This window comes from Lissotriton helveticus, chromosome 6 (assembly GCF_964261635.1).
Source record: "Lissotriton helveticus chromosome 6, aLisHel1.1, whole genome shotgun sequence".
NCBI lineage: Eukaryota > Metazoa > Chordata > Amphibia > Caudata > Salamandridae > Lissotriton > Lissotriton helveticus.
The window spans coordinates 93,400,336-93,425,955 of NC_136067.1; the positions used below are offsets into that span (position 1 = coordinate 93,400,336).

General features: G+C 46.8%; 1 protein-coding gene across 1 annotated transcript in view; it reads right to left on the reverse strand.

The window, feature by feature from the left end:
• LOC144762273 (ATP-binding cassette sub-family C member 10-like) overlaps positions 1 to 25,620 on the reverse strand; it is a 993,059-nt gene that overhangs the window by 311,927 nt on the left and 655,512 nt on the right. Inside the window, exon 15 of the mRNA XM_078647415.1 lies at positions 13,432 to 13,775. Within this exon, the coding sequence (XP_078503541.1) occupies positions 13,432 to 13,775 (344 nt within the window). The remainder of the gene's footprint in view (positions 1 to 13,431; positions 13,776 to 25,620) is intronic.

Genomic DNA, 25,620 nt, shown 5'->3' on the forward strand with positions numbered 1-25,620 from the left:
TCTTTGGGTCTTTGCCCCATCCAGCCTAATCTCCTTACATGCAAGATTTCTCCATTTATGTTGGGAGGTCTCCTCGCAGCTATTTGTGTGAACTGCGATTACGTTGCTATACTGTTCTTGTTTTTAATGAGGAAGGGGCTAACTTCTATTAAAATTGTTTTCTGTTAAGTTCCTATCCTTTTTTAATCACCACTTATATATATTTTTGCACTGCACTTTCCCATCATATCAACATCATGTGGTAGTACCGAGTGATTGTGGGTCGCTACCCCGGACTGGCTATCAGGGTATGCCGATCTCAATGATCAAGAGATACAATACCCGATAAGGATTACCAAATGAGAATATTTGATCCATACAAGACTTTTGATGGGAATCCTCAACCAGGGGTGACTTACGTTCACTGGTGCCTCACTTTTTGGTGATATGGTCTGTTAATCTAATGTGTTTGTCCTCATGTACAATTGACAGGGGTACAACAATATAGAAGCATTATTGGGTTTCTTTACTAGACCCCTAAGTTTGTTGTTTATTAATCTAGTCCTTTGTGGGATAATACTTAGGCTTGGTCTTTAAACATCCCTCTAGCCCTGTGATAGTGTTTGGTTTTTCTAGCCTTCTGTTTTCCCAGCTGCCAATTCTGGGACCCCAGTGAGGACTTTGACATATAGGGCCGCTTCGGGTGGCAGATCTATCTGTTGGAAGTTTCCTCTATCATTCATAGCTAAATGATGGGTTCTCACAGTGTTTCCATGCTTATCTTCCTTGTTGCTTGCTTTTTCTCCCTCTCTTCCTTCCCTATCACGTGAATGTTCTCTAACTATTGCAGGGGTATTCTTGGTGTTCGTGTTTGGGGATGGTGTAATGTCCTTACTATTCACTGGGTTAGTTGTTTTCTTTCTTGTCGTTGGCATACATGGAATTGGATTTTGCTTACGAGCTGCCAGGTCCCTGAGTAGTGTGGTATTTGTTGTTGTTGCTTCCTCTAAAAACCACATTTGTTCAGTCAATCTTTTTACTCTCTCGATGAGAGGTAAAATAAGGGACTTGACTAAGTGCTCAATTTGTCCCATTAAGTCTTGTCGAGAGTGGGGAGATGGGGGGAGGTTTGGAAGCTGTATTCTTTCAACATCGCTTCTTGTACCCTTCTCGGGACTTGGGGCTACTTTAGCAGTTTTAGGACGCCTGCCCGAGTGACAGTTCCCCCCGCGTTTCCTTTTATTAACCTGCCTAGTCCTATTGAATTTGTTTCTGTGATCACCTTCGTGGTGGGTTTGTGCGGGTTTGCCTCCTTGGGACTAATTAATGTTGGAGAATCTAAGGTGGAATCGTCAATATCAGTCACCCTGCTTGTATTGGATAGTGCACTTAGGTCTTGCAACTGTAGGCGAATACCAACATCACCATTTGGGTCCCTTTCCATACCGGATTTTGGTGGGGTAGTCGCTAGCTGAATGCGACCCAAAGACGAGCGTTTGTTGTACAGTGGTTCTGAAGACAACCGCCGCTCAGTAATGGCTATCTCGCGTTCTAATACATTAGCGGCCCTTGTTATAAACTGATCTAGAGTCCCTCGAACAAACCCTCCCACCAGGGATTTCCTATTTTCTCCTGGGCGTGAATTCATCTTTCTAAGTGGTACTTTACCGAACTCAGAACTTAAACCAATGATTTAATAAGTTTTCATGGAGTGTTATGTTCGATTTGCTCAAGTACAGTACGGCTAGCACAGGTAGTATTAAACCATGATTGTCACTGTTGTTAAAGTATTGTCTTACTTTGTGTGTCCCACGAGTCAGGTACGCGATATGAAATGTAAGGGGGAGGCCCCGGCCCGGCCTCCATTGGCCCCTGACGGCCACAGACGGCCCACCCTTTTCCCGGGCTTAAGCCGCCCGCGTCCCGCGACGCGGGAAAGCTCTCGGAGTTTTGAGCGCCACCAGGCGCGTTGTGGGCGTGGTCCTGTTCGGCTTCCTGGTGCCCAGGATGCTGGGAAATGTAGTTTTCCCCTACACAGCGGGCGCGCACAGGTCCCAAGTGCGGCGGCGGCAAGGGGAAGGCACTGGCAACAGCGAGGTCAGCGAGCTTCCAACAGGTTCCAGGTGAGTCCTGTCGTGTCACCAAACAATTCAAAAAGCTCCCCGCTCCACCGGAAAGCTCTCGGAGTTTTGAGCGCCAACAGGCGCGTTGTGGGCGTGGTCCCGTTCGGCTTCCTGGTGCCAAGGATGCTGGGAAATGTAGTTTTACCCTACACAGCGGCCGCGCACAGGTCCCAAGTGCAGCGGCGGCAAGGGGAAGGCACTGGCAACAGCGAGGTCAGCGGGCTTCCAACAGGTTCCAGGTGAGTCCTGTCGCGTCACCAAACAATTCAAAAAGCTCCCCGCTCCACCAGAAAGCTCTCGGAGTTTTGAGCGCCACAAGGAGCGTTGTGGCCGTGGTCCCGTTCGGCTTCCTGGTGCCGAGGATGCTGGGAAATGTAGTTTTCCCCTACACAGCGGCCACGCACAGGTCCCAAGTGCAGCGGCGGCAAGGGGAAGGCACTGGCAACAGCAAGGTCAGCGGGCTTCCAACAGGTTCCAGGTGAGTCCTGTCGTGTCACCAAACAATTCAAAAAGCTCCCCCGTGCGTGGGTTCAGTTAGCGTTGACCTTAGTGTGGAGATTTTCTTCTGCAGCTCACCTATGGTCTGTTCCGTGGCCAACGAGCGGTCCGCGACTGTGCAGAGGTCAGCCCGCAGCAGCCCAACATCCAGCGAGACTGCATCTATTTTCGGCCTCAATTGCCGCGAGTGTCGACTGCGGGTGGGTCCCACTATATTTCCACCTCTTTTGTTCGTGTGGTGATCTAGAAAGAGCTTTACGACCACCACACCAGGTGGGGGCAAGCAAGCAGAATCGGGGGGGCGTCCTCTCCACAAGGCTTCTCTGCGCTTATACTACTGCTGCTTACTCTAGCATTCCTGGCTGCCCCTCCAGCCGAGCCCCAAGGTATTCACCTTGGAGGGAGGCAAGATCAGGACCCTTTAGTATACTTCGCCCGGTCCTTGGGCGCAGCCTTTGATATATTCTCACTTTTAGTTCCCAACGTCGCTAATGTGGATAGGGCCCCGCACGGCCGCAGGTATAGCCATCTGAATCCTCCCCTCTATGTGCTCATTTTCTCCAATGTCACCATGGGGATCAGTGCAACATGCTCATTCTAGTACCAGGCTATCTTCTGAGCTACCACCGGGTCAAGGTTGCAGACAGGGCAGGGCCCCAGCGCCAAAGCTGTACTCTCCGCTGCCTCTCGTCAACTGCTCAGTCCTGTACAGCCGCCACCGGGAGATTGCCGGTCCGGGCACTGTCCTCCTCTCTCAGGAGCCCCTACCCCATTGCACTACACGGTCCCAGATGTGCGGGGTGTCCTTTCCTCATTTTCTGTCCTCTCTGGGATCTCCCAGCGCTCCGGGGCCAGTCTCTCAGTGTGGGTCCGCCCTCTGGGGTATCACTACTATGTCATCCGCATAGCCCCCTTCTGCTCCAGGGCTCGTCCAAGGGGGGCACTGCCGCTCCGTCCTCGAGCCCAATCCAGCCCGCCTGTTGTCGCACACAGTTACCGGTGTCCGTCTCACAACAATTTAGGCTGTGCGGCTCCTCCCAACTGCCACTTCAGCCCTCAGACCACCAGGCTTGGCCCACCTGCACTCATGTGTCGAGCCAGGGAAGACTTCCACGGGCGGGGAGGGTCACATGTGGGCCCGCAGCCCCTGCGCCTGGCTATCCTCTTCGAACAAGGCGCTGACAGCCACTTTGGTGTTCAGGCTGACACCCCAATCTTCGTGGGGGCCTCGCATCCTAATCCACCACTGGGCCGCATAGGCTCTGCTCTCTTGATCCGTCCCCGGAACGGCGAGGACCTCCACAGCTCACCACATTTTGCTACCAACATTTGTGGCAACGCAGGTAATTTTCATAGTGTCTTGAGGGCTCGGATGGGATGGATTGTGAAGGATTTTTGGACGGGCAGGCATCAGAGCTCACTAGGCTGCGTCTGCTCTGGTCGACATCTTGGCCATGCCCACAGGGCTTTCCTTTGCACTCTACACCATTCTTCTCTACTCTGCCCCACTCCACTTTGTGCCACTGCAATCTATGCAACTGCATTCTGCAGCCATTGCACTATATGCTACTCTACTCTAGTTTGCAAAACTGCGCTCTACACCACTCTACGCCACTGCACTCTACATCACTCTACTCTGCACCACTCTAATCTCCACAACTCCACTCTATGCAGCTGCACTCTACACCAATCTACTCAGCACCACTGCACTCTTAGCCACTAAACTCTACTCCACTCTGCCCTAAACTTCACCACTTCACTCTATGACATTGCATTCTACGCAACTCTACTCTACACCATTGCACTCCATGTCACTGTACTCTAATTGTATCTCACTCCAATTCTATTCAAGGCCTTGATGAACCTTTCTGTAACTGTATATCTGCACTTAGCGACTGATTGGGCAAAATTGTGTCAAATCAAATTCAGCTAAAAACGAGGTGATGCTGTTTGGCTATAATACATCCTTCTGGACCCCTTCATGCTGGCCCCAAGATATGGGGCCTCTTCCCATCCCTAAGCATAAAGTCAGGAACGTAGGAGTCCTGCTGGGCAACAGATTATTATATAAGAATCAGGTTAATGCAGTAAATTCTTACTCCTTTTTATCTTAAAAAAACCTTAAAAAAAATCAAACATCTAATTCTTCATGATCTCCTGAAAACAGCGGTCATTGCATTAGTACTTTTACGTATTGACAACTGGAATGACCTCTGTCTTAGTCTGCAAGTGAATTTTATGCAGAAACTGCAAACGGAACAAAATTCCTCAGCCAGAATGCTTAAAAATGTGCCTAAATTTCAATCTGCTACCTCAAGGCTTCCAGTGAGAAGGCGAGCTACTTTTAAATATCTATGTATTGCCTATACAGTGTTGGCTGGATCAGGTCCTGAGTAGCTGAAAAATAAATTTTGCTTGTATATTGTTAGAATACAACATACCTAAGCACAAAGAGTGCTCAAAGTATTTCTTAAGTCCCTTCCGCAATGAGGTGCATAGTAAGGTTGTCCCAGTAGTGGACTAACCCATGAGTAAAATCTGAAATCTAAACCATTTGTGTCCATAAGATTAATATTATCAGCTGGGAAGTGTGGATAGGGTTCACCACACTTCAGGAAATTAGGGAACAAGGGCCGTTGTGAAAGTCAAAATCACGAGCACTTACCCCCAGTGTGAATGATCTTCTGAGTATCCATTGGAAGGGACACTCTGCATGACCTAAGTTTATGCCACTGCACTCTATACCACTTCATTTTAAGCCACTGTACCTTGCACCACTCTATTCTGCACCACTACACTCTATTCCACTCCACTGTACCCTGCACCACTCTACTCTTCAACATTGAACTCTATGCCATTGCATCTAAGGCAGTTCACTCTATTCTATGCCGCTCCACTACCCTGTATGCCACTCTTCGCCACTCCCCTCCACACCACAACACTTTATGCCACTCCACTCCACACAATGCCACTTTACGCCACTCTACCCTACTCCACTCCATACAATGCCACTTTACTCTGTGCCAAGTAACTCTATGCCACATCACTCCATGCCACTTCACTCTACACCACTCTACTAAAAGTCACTACAAGCTAATCTACACCGCTCTACTCTACACTACCCTCCGCTGAGGGATAAAACTCCGATTTCCCCTATGTTAGTGGTATGGGTCGTATATGTATATTTTGTTAGCATGAACTAGAACCGGACCAGAGGATGAGATAAAGGATTTGTTAGATGCACGTCCACCTCCCCCTTATACCCCACAACGCATATATCTTGCAGTCCCTTTGACTCCGGCTTCGGCCCCAGTGGCCTCGGCTCCTGTTGTGGCTCCTATCTCTGCCCCTCCGGGAACTCCTTCCGTTTCGTCTCCCTCAGTATTGGGATCGGCTACTCTAATACCGGACACATTGTCCCCTCCTTCCGTAGCTACGGTTGTTTTGGCTTCCCCTTCTCCAATTTGGGCTTCCAATGTCTTCAAGCATGACCCCACCTTAGCCGATCAAACTCCCTCACGTGGTCCGGGGGGTCTCGATGCACGGCGATTGTACACTCAATCAGCGGTAGGGTTGGAAGAGAAACAGACGGTCGCGAATGAGGCGTCCCAATGGATGCGGAACCCTGTGTATACTATTACCGATATATGGAGTACTCTTAGAGATTATGAGCCTGTTATGCAACAACACGCCATGGAGCATATGGCTACACATCTTATTTCCTTGTTGGAACAGTGCTTTTCGGATGGAAGAGCCCCACAAGTAATGTATGATATTTTGGACCGGGCTCATAAATTTGAATTAGACTTGGAAGATGTGTATATGAATGTAGAGACTCTAGTGAAATATAGAGGGCGACTGCATCTGAAATTTCCTAATTTGGATTCCCAGTATCCTATGCGGGAAGTCCATCCTATTTATCATCCTGAGATACCAGAGTTAAGAGATAATCAGAATCAGGTAACTAGAGCTCGTGTGGAGGCACGGTTTCAGGAGCAATGGCTCTACACCCCTTGGAAAAGGAGTGAGGTCCTTTCCCTGAAAGCGCAACTCCCCGACCCGCGTAAAAATCCTACTGCCTACTATAAGGACTCACAGAGGCAGCCTCTTCAGCTGTCATGACCTTAGCTGACATTGAATTATTTTTTGGCTTACTAGTCCCCGTGGACGTATGGCGTCAGGTGCATTATCAGGATCATGTTGCAGAGTTGGGAGGGACTTGGGACCAGATTAAGGACTAGGACAAGGAACGAAAGCCTGGCGGTAAACCTAGACTTGAAGTATTTGCTTTGCCAGGTCGAATTATTACTTACAAGCACTCCTTGATTCCGCCTCGTAAGGTAGACTGGGATAAATTGACAGCGTGTAAACAGAAAAAGGACGAGAGTGTGTCGGATTTCTTTACTAGATTTGAAGGGGTATTTATTGACTTTAGTGGACAGGATTTGTCGTTGTACGATTATTGTTAATCGTTTCGTGACTAATTTGTTACCCGAGATATCTGCACGGCTACAAGCCGCTGAGAGTACTTGGACCACTTCCACACCCTCGATTATACTAAGCATGGCTCAGTATTACGAGCATAGGGAAAATGAGAGTAAGGATAAGTCAGAAAGGAAAGCAAAGGATCTTAAGACACGAGTATTGCTACAAAAAGTTATAAGAGGACGAGGCGGCGATCAAGGCGGGAGAGGGTTTGTCCCGAGGGGGGCGGGAACTGGACGAGGAGGAGGTCCAGCTGTTGCTTTGGGAATAAACCAGTGTTCTTATTGTAAACAGGAAGGGCATTGCTGAGCTCAGTGTCCATTGTTGCTGGCTCGGAACGGGGCAGTGAGGGGAAGAGGAAGAGGCCGAGGTGGCGTAGATCAAAGTGATATGCGAAGAGAAGAAGCATCGCATGGTGAGTCAGGAAAGAATGACTTTGACAATCCAAGAGGGAGGCAGTATTACAACGAGGATTGTGTGTTTGAGGGAGCCGATGGGTATGGTTATACATAGGACAGCCATGGACAGAGTTCCCATTGATCAGCAAGGGCCCTATGTGAAAGGGCGATTGATGGGGACTTCTAAAAACCTTTTAGTTAATGAATAGTTTGATTGCCCGTTCACTGGTCCCGGGGGCTGCTCTGTCTGGGTGAAATAACGTTTCGGTGGGATTTTCTGGAATCCCCGTAGTGAGCCCCATCTCTAAACCTGTTCCGTTCACGATTGGCCCGGTCACGGTGGACTCTCTGTTTTTGTTAACTTCACATTGCGGGGAAAAAATGTATTGTTCTCCTGATGGTGTTTATTTGACTATACAATCACCTGGTGAACATACCCGACAATGTTTCACTAAGAATGAACCCCTCCCTCCGGAGTTCGCTGCTATTCCATCGACTCTGTGGGCTACAGGGGATACGGATGTCGGTTTATTAAAAATTCCGCCTGTCTCTATCACATTAAAGCAAAACGCTCGTTTGCCTCGCATACCTCAAAACAAGATTTCACCGGCTGGTGAAAAGGCTTTGCTTGCTATCATTCAGGATTTGATTGATAAAGGTATACTGGAAGAACAGCTGCAAATGTATGCAATAGCCCTATATTACCGATCTTAAAGAAGGCCCCTGTTGCAAATGAGTTTGACCATGTTGATACTTATCGTTTTGTTATGGACCTACGGGAAATTAACAAAATAGTGGTGCCACAGTATCCGGTGGTTTCAGACTTCACTACTATTCTTACCATGATTCCTCCCACTGCAAAGTATTTCTCAGTTATCGATCTGAAGAATGCTTTCTTCAGCATTCCGATCCATCCTGATAGCCGTCATATTTTCGACTTCTCCTTATCTGGGCGCAGCTTTCGATTTTGCCGCGCACCCCAGGGGTACACTGAGAGTCCTAGCATCTATAGTCAGGCTTTGAAAGCAGTATTAGATGAGTTGACCCTACCCCCTGGCAACGTGCTCCTCCAGTATGTTGATGATCTGTTTGTGGCTTCCGATACTGAGGAAGGCTGCAAGGAAGCCACGGTTAAATTATTATCTCATTTGGCAGCCAACGGTAACAAGGTGTCCCTCTCCAAATTCCAATATTGTCGACAGGAGGTGACTTATCTTGGTCATCTACTGTCAAAAGAGGGGAGGAGACTAACTCCTGCACGTGTGGCTACTATTTCTAACATGTCTGTACCTCGTACTCAGCGTGATGCTAGTGCATTTCTTGGCATAACCTCTTATTGTCAGCAATTGATTCCTAGTTTTTCTCTTCTAACTAAACCTCTCTTGTACTTAACCACTAAAGATGTGCATGAACCTCTACCTTGGACTGATGAATGTCAGGAAGCTTTTGACTCTTTAAAATCTGCGCTTTGCTCTGCACCCGTCTTGGGTACTCCTGACTACCGAAAACATTTTGTGCTCTATGTACATGAGGTGGACAGTTGTTCGCTTTCAGTGTTAACACAAGGATTTGGTGGTAAGCAAAGACCTTGTGCTTATTTCTCAGCGGTGTTGGAGAACATCGCCAGAGCGCTTCCTAGCTGTCTAAGGGCTACTGCTGCAGTTGGGGTGGCCATTCGACAGTCAGAGGGGCTCGTTCTGAATACTGACCTCACAGTGATGGTACCGCACGCTGTGGACACATTATTGAACAAAACGAAGACTCAGCCCTTACGAGTGCTCGTCTTACTGGTTATGAATTGACTTTGTTTGCTCCCCATATTACAATTAAGCGGTGTGCCACTCTGAATCCTGCCACGTTGCTACCCCTCCCTTCGGATGAAAAAACAAATGACATACATGATTGTATATTTCTGACCGAAGAAGAAATGAAGTGACGGGTAGACCTCACAGACATTCCTCTATCTGACCCCCAGGGGGAATTGTACGTCGATGGCTCTTGTTTTAAGTTACCAGATGGCACGACAACAGCTGCGTATGCAATTACGACCCTCCGCACTGTAGTTGAGGCTTCTTGAGTACCCTATCAGTCAGCACAAGCAGCTGAGATAGTGGCATTACTTCGAGCTTGCGAGATGAGTGAAGGATTGAGAGTAAACATTTATACAGATAGCCAATACGCCTTTGGCGTGGTTCATAGTTTTGGCCGCCTATGGACAGAGAGAGGTTTTCTCACTTTCCATGGTCAAAGAATACAACATGGTCCTTTGATTTTACGATTACTAACAGCTTTAACGTTACCAGAGAAGGTGGCTGTAGTTAAATGCAGCGCACATAAAACAGTAGTGGATGCAGTGGGTGTGAGAAATGCTTTTGCTGATCAGGTGGCGAAGGAAACTGCAAAATCCAAAATGTCTTCTATGTTTTTGACCACCTCTGCTAGGTGGGTTGCAGAGACAGAAATGTTTGATAATACTATGGAAAGTGTCCGAGAAATACAGAAAGAAGCTACCCCTGCTGAATTGGCTCGTTCGGAAAGGGAAGTGGGAAGATTAGATAAAAATGATTGCTGGGTTGATTTGACTGAAAAACAGGGGTTGTTGCTACCTAACACATTGGTTAACGCTGTAGTGACCATGGCACATGGCCCAGCACACATTGGGGCAAAAGGCATCTGCGCTCTTTCGGACCCCGTGTGGAACAATCCTAATATTTCTAAGACTGCTGCCCATTTGGTCCAGTATTGTATGGTTTGTTTGCGACACAATCCTGGGGGAAGGGAACCAGTTCTCATTGGGAACTTTGCACCACCATCTTTGCCTTTTGAAGTGCTCCAAATGGATTACATCCAATTGGACAGTGTGAATAATCTGAAATATGTCTTGGTCGTGGTATGCGCCTTTAGTAAATGGGTGGAGACCTACCCGACTAAGGAAAACACTGCTTTAGCAACAGCAAAAGCTTTGATAAAGGAGTTTTTCCTGCCCTATCGATTACCACGGGTGATCTGGACAGATAACGGGGGACACTTTAATGCAGAGCTTATCAGTCATGTTTGTAATGGATTGCAAATTAAGCAGAAGTTTCATGCAGCCCAACAACCCCAGTCTGCAGGATTGGTGGAGAAATACAATGGAATTTTGAACTTGAAAATGGCCAAAACTCAAGAGGGTACTGGGCTGAAATGGCCCGATGCCCTACCATTAGCTTTGATGTCTTTACGAATTATCCCACATTCCCGGTCTGGTCTGTCACCTTATGAGGTCATCTTTGGACGACCAGTCAATATTTGGGGTGTCCCGAGACTCAGAACTTTTCGAAATATTGACTACCCTATGATGACAGATTATTTGTATTCTTTGAATAAAGATTTCCGTTCCATTCATCAACAGGTGTCAGCAGTGTTGCAGCCTCTGCCGGAGGGTCCCGGACATCGCTTGGAACAAGGACAGTGGTTCCTAGTCTGAAACTATCAGCGTAAATCCAGTTTGGACCCTCGCTGGTCAAAGCCCCATCAAATTCTCCTGGATACGTGGACAGCGGTGAAGGTGGACGGCAAGCGGCATTGGATTCACATATCACATGTGAAGAGAGTGCCCCTCCCGCTTCCACATGATCAGCAAAATGAGGAAGGAATTTTGACCCTGGAGAGTGAACGAGTCCCTCGTTTTGTTCCTTTTTCTGACGTCCTGGAAATCAGAGAAGGGCACGGAGAAGTAACTACCGGGCTCGGAAGGGGTTTTGGCATCTGAATCAGCAATTGCCCCGGATTCTGTTGCTCCTGTTGTTGATCAACGAATCCATGATATTCCTGTTGCAGAGAATGCACCTTCCTCTGTTTTATTCTCCGATCAGGAAATGCCTGGCCATGCTCGATACAACCTGCGGCCCAGAAAACAACGCGGTACCCCAGATGAAGATGGCAGGAGATAGGAAGAGACTTGAGTAACAGGGTTTGTTAGACACCTTTCTGGGGTGCTGAGCGGGACACTGGACTGAACACGTTGAGAGTCTGGAACATTTTGTTCGCTCTGTTCAGAAAGAAAGACTGAACTTCCTGTAAAAGGGCCCAGGTTGTGTACTCTTCAAGAGTTGTGTGAAGACATAACTCCAACGCGAGGATTTGTTTTTTGGTTTTCTTTGCTTTGATGAACGATAGAAGCCTGCCTGTGAAGCTCTAGACAGACACAGGAAAGAAGAACCCTCTGGCAGGTTGGACTACATTGCCCGAGTTTAGTTTTGGACTTTTAGTCAGCATATATCCCTTTGCCCGTTTTGTCCCTGAGGAGGAACGACTTTTTCCACCCCGTTATTACCCTACATATGTACCCGTCTTTTCCAGTTGGACACACATAGTCCAACTGCGTATATATCCCGGACTTCGCACCTTCTGTTCATTTGGCTATCCAGAAGCTACATCGCTTGGCATCCGAAGTACATGCAGATACAGGGACCTGGTCTTTGTCTGGTTGGTTCTGGGGTCTATTGTCCACTTGGGGATGGAATCTTTTGATGATACTAGCAGGCATAGCGGGTGCTACTAAACTTCCCTCTTCCATAACCACTCCTACCCCAGTGGCCGTAAAGGCTCAATTAGTTCAGCAAGAAATAAAAGACCTAATGCAGATTGATGAAGGAATTTTTGAAGACTGACTTCTTTTCAGTTAGCTACATCATGCTAAAAGGGTGGTTCTGAGAGATAAAACTCTGATTTCCCCTATGTTAGTGGTATGGGTCGTATATGTATATTGTGTTAGCATGATGTATCTATATATTCCTAGTATACAGGTATGCATAGAATGTAATCTATAACTTCTTTAGCTGAGTTAGTAAGGGTATATGCTGTGTGTGTGTTCTGTTTCCATCGAGTAGGCCGAAAACTATACAGATGCCATCTTTTCTTGTCTGCGTTAGGCACGAACAGTGATCACGTGCTACCGTCCAATGGCTGTCAGGCCCTAGCTTAGTTGATTTGCTGGAGACAGCTGAATACACGCTATTCTTCCCCTGTTCTGGGACTCAAGGTCGCATCTGGCTTTGGGTGCGATAAGCGCATTCCTGAAGGCGCCGTGCCTGCACTCCCGGGCACTGAGACGAACGGGAGTCACCCCTCCTGACCTCCCCAATAATAACTAAAGCAGAGCTTTGTACTAATCATGTGTGCCATATATGGTCCTTCCTCGAGGGCCAAGAGCCAAGTAGTGTTTTTCCATCTACGGTGTTTCATGCGCTATGTCGAATGTATATATGTGTCGTTTTGAATGTAAGCCAGCAGTCTTCTCCATGCACCTGGATGGGTGAGGATGGGAGAGGCTCCTCTATAGTGTATTCTGTATAATAAACGATTGAACTTTCTTCACTGCCAACTGACTGGTTATTGGGTAATTGGTATTGGGGCTATTGGTAAGTATAGCTCCGTATGTTATTTTCCATGGTACATCACCGCCTCTCCACTCTACGCCACTTGACTCCACACCACTCAATGCTATGCCACTCCACTCTCCTCAGCTTAACTCCACTCAACACCAGTCCAGACTACCCCACTCCTCTCTACGCCACTTCACGCTATGCCACACCATACTCTACCATAGTCCACTTTACTCTACGCCACTCCACTCTACACCACTCCACTCTACACCACTCCAAACCTCTCCACTCCACATCACTTAGCACCACTCCACTCTACGTCACTCCACTACATTCCCCACTGCTGTACAGCATGGCTAAAAGAAATACATTTTTTCTAAGAGGAGCTATCCTTTACATTTCCATATTTTACCAACATCTCATTTGCCTAGGATTATAAGAGCAACATAAAAAAGAAAGTTATCTGACAAGCTACAGTACAAGTAGCAAGTAATCAACTGTAGTTCACATCAATGAGCTACTCAACATTTCATCAGATGCCAACAGGAAATGTGCAAAAACTGAATGCTTGGACTTGCTTACCTGCTTGTGGCCCGGGTGGCACGAATGGTGGCCAGCCCGGTCAGGGTCTCGGAGAAGTGGATGTAGATGGGGGACAAGGTGATGCTGCAAAGCCGTTTAAGTTCCCTTGAGGTGTGGCGGTAGTACTGCTGGATATAGAAGTAGAGGACCGCCAGTGGCACCATGACCAGAATGATCCATGGTAACAGGCAGCTTGTCACCACTACAGCACCCAACAGGAAGAATATACAAGCCACAAAACTGTTAAGGACACTGGGGAGGTTCTTGTCAGCGTGGTACAAGTCGGATGAGAAACGGTTGATGATTCGACCCATCGGGGTAGTGTTGAAGAAGGTTGCAGTGGCCTAGCAACAAGAAAGAAACATTACAATGAATAACTTGGCTTTCTGTTACACTTAGAGAACAAAGCAAACTTTCATATAATTCATCCTTTACAAGGAGAGGCCCATTTTGATGGCCTAGAACAATAATCATTTTGGGTCAGCGTTCCCAAAAAGTAGTTTACTTCAGTCTGAACTTCAAGAGGCTGAGAAACCAAGCTACAGGGTCATATCTAGTGACCTATGAATTCTAGACACCGACTTGAATATAGCCCCTAATTTAGCCTGACCGGTTAGGGTTCCATGCTCACATGGCTGTGCTGCTGATGTGTTTATAACTCTAGTTTAAAACATTTAAAGGAAAAAGAGGGGCCTGAAGTATCTTGTTCTTAAAGATTTAAAGGGAGAAACCGCAATCACCGTCCTGCTCCTCTGCCAGAGCACGCCCGCGCTCGAGTCTGCTTTCTTTCAATAAAGATTATTGAAAGATTATTGAAAGAAAGCAGACTCGAGCGCGGGTGTGCTGTGGCAGAGGAGCAGAACGGTGACTGCGGTTTCTCCCTTTAAATCTTTAAGAACAAGATACTTCAGTAAGAATTACACCTTGATGGTGACGTCGTACAAGCAAAATTCGCCGTGCTACGGCAGTTCACAAAAAATAAGACATCTCTGTCTGGCCACCACAATAACTAGCGAGTTGGACCACAAGAAGATTAACCATCACGCCCCTCTTTAAAACAATTTTGATACAAAGAATAAACAGCCCTGATGATAGACCAGTGACTTTGTGCCTGGTTCTTGAAAAGCGTCGGCAGTCTTTCTTGGGTGGAATAAATTGTCAACTTCACGACACTAGGACCGGCTGGTCCAGTATTTAAGCGTTTACAAGCTATTAAGTTGCTTATACCTCCTTGGAAATCATTTTTCTTCATGTTTTTTATTGTAATATTTGTTGGTTGTGATTTAATTATAACTTTTTGTAATGTTTGATGCAGAAACGTTTTTTAGTGTTGAAATAATGTTTGTTTTTTGATGTATGTACAAAGTGTATTTAGTCTTGTAAATATTCCAATACGTAGTCCTTTATTCTGTTATGATTTTTTGAAAATTTGAAAAAAAGCATAAAATGATAGACACTGAGTAATGCTGTCTAAGGGTGGTTACAATAAACTGGTTTCTTACCCTTCTTGAATATTGAATGAGTAATTGTGGTGTGGGCACTGTGTGTTTTTGCAGTAATGTAATGTAAGCATGTGGACCAGCAAGTCCACAGTACTCTTGTACCCCTACTCTGATACAGCACACCGTCATCGAAGGATTTTACAAAAATGGGTTATTCTGTGTTTTAATTGTATCATTTCATAAGCTTGATTTACAAACATTTCAGAACATGCTTTTCACCAGTTTCTGTTCCTTCTCTGAATAAATTAACTTTTTTCCACCAGCACCACTCCTTACTCTCCCGCTGTTTCCCAAACACCATCTTCCTTCTCCCTCTCAATCACTTCTCACTTCCAATTTCACACCTAAATGGGTGATTCAGCTGAGGAAATCTAGGTGGCATTATGTGCTAACACAAGAATCCCTCTAACACAACCCTGCAATTAACATCACCAGCAGCAGACAGAAGGAAGACATGGGTATGGTCAGCCTCAGACTTTCTATAACTATAACTCTCCCATAAAAAACAACAAAAAAACAGCTACACCGCCCCTTAAAATCACCCTGACATACACTGTTCACAACATAAATGGTGCATCTTTCTTGTGTGATTGTTTTCCTCATGCAGACATAATGGGCGTGTTGGAATGGGTCAATACGATGTCAATGAATACTATGATATGTGCAGGCCCAACAACAGCAATACTAATTAACGCAATGTCAATGTATGCCATAATCTATACACGTAGAAGAGCGACGATACCAGCAGTAGCAATGTCAATGTATGTACAAATGATTTCGGAATGCATAACTATGTCAATATCAGCAAAGACAATATTGATGTACACTATGACAACTGTACACACAATGTTGAGAATGACGATAAAAATGATACCAGTGACTGCCATATTATTTTTAGGAGTTCCAGTGGACTTGCCTCGTTGCTATCGGATTTCCCCAAGGTGGCCTCCCCGTCAACCACAAGTCAGAAATATATCGCCAGGACAGGTCCTCTGACCTACGGCTATCGAATATCAGGTGGCAGGTGGGGTCTGTCTTAACCCAAAGACAAACGTGCGCCCAAAGAAAACCCTGATCAATCCCACAGAAAGATAGTTCCACTACAAAGAGGTCAGAGGCACATGGCCCCAATAAAATACGTTTGACCAAAGGTTTGTGTTCCCCCAAAAAACCACAAAGGTTGTCATGTAGCTCCTATAAAACTATACAGGATCTGCGCGTTTGGACAGCAAACGCTGCAGGATTGGTGTCAGACTGACTCTGAACACCTCCACCGGGTATGTTGGCCTTTTGTACCAACTAGCTCACAGTGCCACTAGAATCTCCTCTTACCAAGGAGAGAATATTTCTCGCTAACCATTGCACCTGATCCCTCAGAACCGTGGAAACAATATACTACTTTTCACTCAGTCACTCGTGCTTACTTAGTCTGTCTCAGAGAGATACACAGAATAAACAGGCTGGGCGTTTTCAATCAATCAATCAATCAATCAGGACATTTATAGAGCGCACTACTCACCCGTGGGGTCTCAAGGCGCTAGGGGGGGGTGCCGTTACTGCTCGAACAGCCAGGTCTTGAGCTTCTTCCTGAAGGAGAGGTGGTCTTGGGTCAGGCGCAGGTCGGTCGGGAGGGAGTTCCAGGTCTTGGCGGCCAGGTAGGAGAAGGACCTTCCTCCTGTAGTCGCTCTTCGGATGCGGGGGACGGCGGCGAGGGCGTGGCTGGTCGATCTGAGGTGGCGTTTGGGAGCGTAGAAGTTGATTCGGTTGTTGAGGTAGCTCGGGCCTTGGTCGTGTAGGGCTTTGTGTGCGTGGGTGAGGAGACGGAAGGTGATTCTTTTGTTGACGGGGAGCCAGTGCAGATTTCTCAGGTGTCCGGAGATGTGGCTGTTTCGTGGGATGTCGAGGATGAGTCTGGCTGAGGCGTTCTGGATCCGCTGGAGTCTCTTCTGGAGCTTGGCGGTGGTTCCGGCGTAGAGGGCGTTGCCGTAGTCCAGTCGGCTGGTGACGAGGGCCTGGGTGACAGTCTTCCTGGTCTCGGTGGGGATCCACCAGAAGATCTTCCGTAGCATGCGCAGGATGTAGAAGCATGACGAGGAGACGGCGTTGACTTGTCTGGTCATGGAGAGGGAGGAGTCCAGGATGAAGCCCAGGTTGCGTGCGTGGTCCGTCGGTTTGGGTGCGGTGCCCAGTGCGGGGGGCCACCAGGAGTCGTCCCAGGCGGATGGCGAGGAGCCCAGGATGAGGACCTCCGTCTTGTCTGAGTTCAGTTTTAGGCGGCTGGTCGTCATCCACTCGGCTACATCTTTCATCCCTTCGTGCAGGTTGGCTCTGGCGGCGGCGGGGTCGTTGGTCAGGGAGAGGATCAGCTGGGTGTCGTCGGCATAGGAGATTATGTTGAGGTTGTGTTGTCGTGCGATGGCCGCGAGGGGGCTCATGTAGACGTTGAAGAGGGTGGGGCTCAGCGAGGATCCTTGGGGGACGCCGCAGATGACTTCGGTGGCCTCTGATTTGTACGGTGGTAGGCGGACTCTCTGTGTTCTTCCGTCGAGGAAGGAGGTGATCCATTCCAGTGCCTTCTCCTGGATTCCGATGTTGCCGAGGCGCTGCACTAGGGTGCGGTGGCAGACAGTGTCGAATGCCGCGGAGAGGTCCAGGAGGATGAGGGCCACTGTTTCTCCGTTATCCATCAGGGCTCGAATGTCATCGGTGGCAGCGATGAGGGCGGTCTCGGTGCTGTGGTTGGCTCGGAAGCCAGACTGTGAGGGGTCGAGGGATCCATTCGTCTCGAGGAAGGCGGCCAGCTGTTTGTTGACGGTCTTTTCGATGACTATGGCCGGGAACGGGAGGAGCGAGATGGGACGGTAGTTCTTGAGTTCGGTGGGGTCCGCTGTAGGTTTCTTGAGTAGAGCGCTGAGTTCGGCGTGCTTCCAGCTCTCAGGGAAGGTGGCGGTGTCGAAGGAGGTGTTGATAATGTCCCGCAGGTGGGGTGCGATGACAACGTCGGCCTTGTTGAAGACGTGGTGAGGGCAGGGGTCGGTCGGAGATCCGGAGTGGACGGAGTTCATTGTGCGGACGGTGTCTTCGGTGCTGATCGGAGTCCAGGCGCGGAGGGTGGTGGTGGGTGGCGTTGCTGCGGTTGTGGCGTGCGTCGGTTGGGTGCTGAAGCTGTTGTGTATGTCCGCGATCTTGTTGTGGAAGTAGGAGGCGAGGGAGTTGCAGAGTTCTTGCGATGGGGTGATGTCGTTGTTTCCGGCGTTGGGGTTGGAGAGCTCTTTCACGATGTTGAAGAGTTCCTTGCAGTTGTGTGCGTTGTTGTCCAGCCGGTCCTTGTATGCATTTTTCTTGGTGGCGCGGATCAGTTGGTGGTGTTTCCGGGTGGCGAGCTTGAGGGTGGTCATGTTGTCCATTGTTGGTTCCCTTCTCCATACTTTCTCGAGGGCTCGGCAGTTCTTCTTGGAGCTCTTGAGTTCGTCGGTGAACCATGGGGCTTTTCTGCTGCCGGGTTTTCAATAAGTATTTATTGAACAGTTGTTATTCTGGTGTAGAATAGGTGAGCTGCAACCACCATTAGACAGTATAAGATATAAATAATTAGCAGTCCTATAAAGGTAAATGGATGGTATTTCTCTACTATCTTACCATAATCATGAATACATACGAGTATATAAAACACATGATAAAAAGATGCGTATTCCTACGATGCCTCCCTAACTAGATGTACCTAAATGTACCTAGCATGTGTATAGGTGTTAAGTCAAGAATCCCTCTAGGATAAAGTCAACCCAATTACCTGAATTGAGAGACTGGGGGACCAAGTCATGGTCTCAAGTTGGACACTCGCAAGGGATGTTTTAGACCACTGCGAGCTGGAGTGTCTGCATGCAGGAACCTCAGCATCTCTGGTCAGTGTGTCGGCCAGGAAGTCTTGGTCTCCTCTGCTCTATCTTAACAAGATCTGATGTATGTATACCCATAGGTCTCCCCAGGGGTACTACCTCGCTGTATTACTGTGTCGGCCCAAGGATGACATTGGGCATGAGCTTTATACATAGATATTATACAGGAGATGGTCGTCCTGCTGTGCTTCCAAGAAACCTCATGCATAATGAATGAGATCTCGAACTAGGGAAAACCCTTGTTCTGAATGCAGTGTTGTATCTAGGTAAAAGGTCAGTCCCTGTAAACTGTTACAAGTGTAATGTAGGGAAGAATATAGGTGAAGGGTAATGAAGTTACCAGCGCCTATATTATGGTACCTATATGGAATATACCAAGGTAGACACCACATGTCGATAGAAACGCTCAGCCAATCAAAACACAACCTGCACACCACACATAGTTTTCGCGTGCTTCTCATGCCGGACATCTGGACACATATACACTGGCCCACACTAGCTCTCCCTGAGGTCAAGAGCCATCTGTGCCCTTATCTGATGCCTGTGCTTGTTAATTTATGACTGAGATTCTTTTCAGGAATGCAGAAATCGTTTTATTGCACCTCGCACTGGGGCAGATTTACATTAAACTAATGCAGCGCAGTGTAGCAAGTCATTTTGCTGCGCTGCATTCGTTTTGAAGCACAGGGATGCAACATATTTACAACAATATGTCGCACCTCTGTGCTTTCCCCTGCGCTGGCGCACAAACTGCTGCCATGCACCGATGCAGGCCCCCTGCGTCACAGGGATGATTGTTTATGAGCAGGAAGGTTTCCATTCCTGCACATAAACAATCAGAAAAGGGATTTAACAACTTCTACGTGTGCTGCATTAGCTCACATAGAACTTGTAAAATTTTATTTATTTAAAAAAAAAGATTTCTTGTAAATCTGGAAATGTGTCTGGTTCCATGGGTGTTGCGTGGGAACACCCAAAGAAACCCCCATGGAACGCCCCTTTCACGCAAAGTTCTGCGTGTAAAGGGGACCGTATTTACAAGGACAGGAAAAGCCTCGCGGGTGGTTTTTCCTGTCCTTGTGATATGGGGCAGAAAAATAGGCTGCCGGTGCATCACAGAAAGTGACGCACTGGCAGCGTAAGGGGGCTTGTAAATCTGCCTCAAAATGTATATAATACAAAACAAAACTTGAACACCGAGAGAATTTCCTCAGACGCATTCTGTTGAGACTCTCCCGGACGCTGTGTTTAATTAAACCAACTTGTTCCTGTTTTGCCCAAAGCCTCTTGTCTTTTCATTTCTTTAAGGTAAATGCAAATCCAACCAACAGGCACACATGTGTCAAGCAGAATACCAAGCTTTTCTTATTAGAAATAGTGTACAGACACAGCTGTACTTTTAACACACTGTTATATAAAGCACTTAAAAATGTTAATTAAAGTGCAAAACACTCACAGATGAAGGAGCGCACAGAGGTGCAGGATCTGGAAGGACACAACATCTGGTTTCACCCGGGGCGCTATCATAGAAAAGGCTGGTTCAGTGCACAAGGTGCACTGCTCCTTCCCACAGTCTTCAAAGCCGCAATTAGCGTTGGCTCATTGGCACATCCCCCTGTTCCCCCCATCATCACACGAGATCCAAGACTTTTTGACAGGGAGCCCTAAGTTAAAGGCAGAGGCCTCATCACTCTGCCCCACCCAACCGGCTATTTTACCTTTTGTACCTTGCCAACCAGTAAGGACTGAGTTAAAACCTGTCAATGCACACCTCACCCCTGCTTTCAGTTACAGCCAATATTTGCCGCATGCACACAGGGGGGCACATGTTGTGACCCCCTGTGTGCATCCACATGGAGTAGGGCCCCCTTTCTTTCCTCACTGCCACTGATTTCATGGAGGAAAGACCTCTGCACTTTATTGCTTGCTTTTAATGGCAAGAAAGGGTCAATTCTCTTGTCCCATATTTGGCAGTTTTATTTCACTCATAAGTGCACTAAAAGCATGGAAATGTCATCGGAAACTTGGCCGCTATGCTCCACATATCACAACTTTTCAGGGAAACTGAATGAGGATCTTAATAAGAGGATGAATATTGTTTGGTCAGTTTCTCAAGGTTTCAATGCTTTTGTCACCGGCATTGGAGCATTGGTTGAATGTGGGCATTCAAGGCAGGACAGTTGCAGCTGCCGGAGGCCGCTGCTGGATAGGACAGTAAAACTTACCTTACAGATTGTGTTGTGTCCTTTCACTGGCAACGAACCAGCACCGGGAGGACCCAACATGCAGAAGATTGTTTCAGAGCCTGCTGTGAGTTGTGCCTGCAAGGCGAATTGCAGTTGCGCTGAGCTTGCGGCAGTGCCAAGCGTGACAGGCCGCACCTTATACTGGCTCTCTAGCCGTGCTCTCAGCAAGGGTTAGTTGGAGTGTAACTGCAGTGCCGGTTTTGAGGGGCAGCATGTTGGCAGCAGGAGAGCAGTGTCAAGTGTGGCATCACGCTGCAGGAATTAACAGACTGACCATGTAAGCTGAATCGCTAACCGCTTTTCAGAACGTGTCAGCGGCGGCCATTTTGGGAGTTGTGTGTTTGCCGGTTAATCCAGCGGTGACAGGCACACCTATTATTAACTGTGTTCAATCTGAACGGTGGCAAACTTTAAGTCGCAGAGTGATATATAAAAACTGCGAGCATACAATTTTCTTGTGAATGTTCGAAAACCACTTCAAGGGGAACAAAGTTTACATTTAGTGAGAAAATTATCTGCAGGCATTTTTGGCGGAATTGTAAACTAGGAAGATACAAATAACATTATATAAGGAACAAGTAGCACATATTTACTTTGAATTTTGGGCAAGAGACAACAGCAGTCCTGGATAGAGTGGTTGCATCCCCACCATTTTTGGCATCCCCAGGCACACCTCCAATCTGTTGGGAGCAATGGCATGAGCCTTTTGAATCATATTTGAATGTAATAGATGGTGAATCTCTTACGTCTAAGAAGAAGAAGGCATTGTTACCTTACAATATCCGAACTGATGGAAGGAATATCCTAAAAAATCTTCAGTTGGAATTTGTGATGGTACATACAAGAATTGAGGATGATGGTTGCTCTATGATTCTGGTGCTGTTGGATCTTTCCGCCGCTTTTGATACGGTGTCTCACAAGGTGCTTCTCCATCGCCTAAGGGAGGTAGGAATAGAAGGAGAGGCTTTGGCGTGGTTGGAGAGTTTTCTGTCCGGGCGTTCCCAAGAGGTTAGGCTGGGCTCCCATAAATCCACCCACAGGGAGCTCAATAAGGGGGTGCCACAGGGCTCTTGTCTGAGCCCCACACTCTTCAATATATATGTGGCCCCCCTAGCCAACCTAGCAAGATCTTTCGGGTTCACCCCCGTATCGTACGCTGACGACACCCAACTCCTTTTTCCTTTTAAAAATCTTACACCTGCAATAAAAAAATCTTTTGCAGATGGCATGAGTGCCATTGCAGACTGGATGTCATCAAACTGTCTGCAGTGTAATGTCGGGAAAACCGAAGTTATGTTGTTCGGTCAAGCGACGGCACTTTGGTCATCGGATTGGTGGCCCCAAGAACTAGGTCCTGTCCCCACCCCTAATAGCAAGGCCAAAAACTTAGGAGTACTATTTGACCAACAACTCACTTTCAAGGATCACATCAATCAAGTAGCTGGTACCTGCTTCCGGGCTATCGGGATGCTAAGGCGTGTCTTCCCCTATCTACCAGACCACTACAGAAAAACACTGGTCCAGGCTCTTGTTATCAGTAGGGTAGACTACTGCAATGGTTTGCTCCTTGGAGCTAACGAGGAGCAAATCAAGAAACTACAGGTTATTCAAAACACTGCAGCAAGGATTGTCATGAATGCCCCACCTAGGACACCTTCCGGCCCCCTACTGACTCATTTACACTGGCTTCCTGTGAAGAAGCGAGTTCAGTTCAAGACCTTATGTACTATACATAAGAGCCTAATAGGGATGGGCCCTAAATATTTCATTGACATCTTTCAGCCCTATATCCCAGGACGCTCTCTGCGATCCAGCAATCAGCAATTGCTGAAGGTGCCCAGAGTTAAGAAAGCCAGGCAGGGTGGCTGTGCATTGGCTCATACCGGACCCACACTCTGGAACACACTGCCGCTGGACCTAAGGTCCATTACCAACCATATGAACTTTAGAAGAAATCTAAAAACTTACCTGTTCCCTACCAACTAATGATCATATTACATCTGGCTACACCTCTTATTCTCACTCACATCTGCAGTTATAGCGTGGAGATACCCCTTCGGGAGTCTAGTCTGGCACTTTATAAGCATATAAAATAAAATAAAATAAAATAAAACCAACATGATGAAGTGATGAATGAACATGCTCCTGTTATATATACGTTACAAAAGAGGTTCAACCCCAGGAAAAATGTGGTTTTTGAATGTCATACATTTCTACAACGTGCGCATGCACCAGGTAAACCCATCGATGATTTTGTGGCAGCTTTGCTCAAGTTGGCAGTGACGTGCAATTATTGTGATCTCAAAGATGAAATCATAAGGGATCAGTTAATTAAAAAAAAAAACAATTGCAAGATCCAGGAAAGACTGTTGTCCATGGAAGACCCAGTCTGGAAGCGGTATTAACTATTGCTAGAAGTATTGAGCATTCTGAGCACTTTATGAAAGAGATGATCAAAGGTGTTTCGGAGCAGAAAGTCAAAGCCATAATTAAAGAAGTAGTCAAAAGAGCTGGCAAACCTCCAGTGGGAATCGGGGTGGTGGCAACGTACAAGGTGGCAAGGCTGAGGTGTCTTGTTTTAGGTGTGGGAGTAAGTTGCATGTAAGTTTCTATAAAAATTGCCCAACTGCCAACCAGACATGTTTCAAGTGTGGTAAAAAGGGTAATTTTACAAGAATTTTCAGATCGTTTAGGAAACGTTTTAGTGCCCCTGTGGTGAAGTCTATCGAAGGAGACACGTCTGAGGATGATGAAAACGTAATATTAATGTTGTCTGACCTAGTTGAAGGTGATGTTGTAAATCACGTGGAGTACATGTGTGAGAGCTAGAGGAGTAAACTCCTGTTGTGTGATATTACCATTGATGGGTCTAAAGTGAGAGTTATGGCAGATTCTGAATCACCTTTAACTTTGATTGGCGAATCAGAGGTCGACAAATTAAATATTGCTCATCTCCAGGAGTCGCACACTAGATTTTTTGCTTTATGGGGGTAAAAAGGTGGAGGCATTAGGCAAATTCTTTACAAGTTTAGGTTTTGAGAATAATATTGCAAGTGGCACTGTGCATGTGGCCAAAGAAGGGTCCAGTCGTTTAGGGTGGAATGAGCAAGGGGATCTGGATATAATTCTTGATTCCAATCATCCAGAGTTAGTTTTATCAAGGCAACATCTGTTAGAAACATACAGTGCAATTTGGTTCAGACTAAATGGACTAGTGCCTATCCCGAGGTATTTACAGAACAACTTGGTCAATTGAAAGGTTTCAAACACTGCATCATTTTGAGTGATAAGGCAAAGCCGAAAGTACCCAGGGAGCGGCGTGTTCCCATCAATTTGAGGGAAGAACTTAAGGTAGAATTAAAGATACTTTGTGATTTGGAGGTTATTGAACACATTAGGAGTTCAGAGTGGTTGGCCCCAGTTGAATTGGCGTGGAAATCAGACAAGTCCTTGCGTTTATGTGTGGATTTACGTGATCTAAATTCCAACATCTGGGTAGACTGCCAACCAATCCCCAACATAAATGAGCTGTTGTCCACCTTAGATGGTGCTGTAATCTTTACAACACTTGACACGTAGGCAGCATATCATCAGATAGAATATGCGATGAGTCAAGACATTTGACTTAATTTGTGACTCTGAAGGAGCGTATCGGTATAAGAGTATGCCGTTCGGACTTGCCTCCGCATCCGCTGTTTTCCAAAGATTGATGAACAATTCTTTTGGAGATGTGCCTGATGTACCATGTTTCCAGGACAATGTGCTGATTTATGGGAAAACAGTGTGTGCGCATGATGCAAGATTGGAGAGGGTGTTGTACATTTTGAAGTGTTCAGGCTTAACCTTACAGAAAGACAAGTGCAGGTTTTCGTGTGATGCAGCAGATTATTTAGGTCACCACGTGTCTATCAAAGGTGTTGAATCCAAGATGAAGATTTTGAAAGCAATTGAACAAGCACCTGCACCCAGCAGTAAAGATCAGCTCAGGACCTTTTTAGGATTGATCAAGCATTATGCAAAATTTGTTAATAATTTTGCGTCTAAAAAGGGCAGTTTACTGGAACTGTTGAAAAACCCCACAAAGTACATATGGAATGAAGTGCATGGAACTGTGTTTGAGTCGATTAACAAGGACATTGTGTCTGCTAAACTCATTAGACCATTTAACACTCGTAATCAGTGCATCATCAGTCACTACTGATGCCAGCAACCACGGTTTAGGTTCCTTCCTAATGCAAAGAAGAGAGTGTGGCAAAGAAGAAATTGTGGGTTCGCATTGAGAGGACTTCGGGGTGCAGAGCCAACTTATTCTACGATTGAGAAAGAGGCTCTTGGTTTATGGTGGGGTGTGAAGTATCTCAGAAACTGTGTTTGGTGAAGCCAGTTTGTGCTGTGCACAGATCATAAGCCTTTTGTAGATTTGTTTTGCACTGTCAGTAGTGGTAGAGCTACCCCATGCATTGCTAAATAACAGTACGTAACACAAGAGTACCAGTACAACTTGCAGTATGTGCCCGGAGTACAGAATTTCGCTGCAGACTTTCT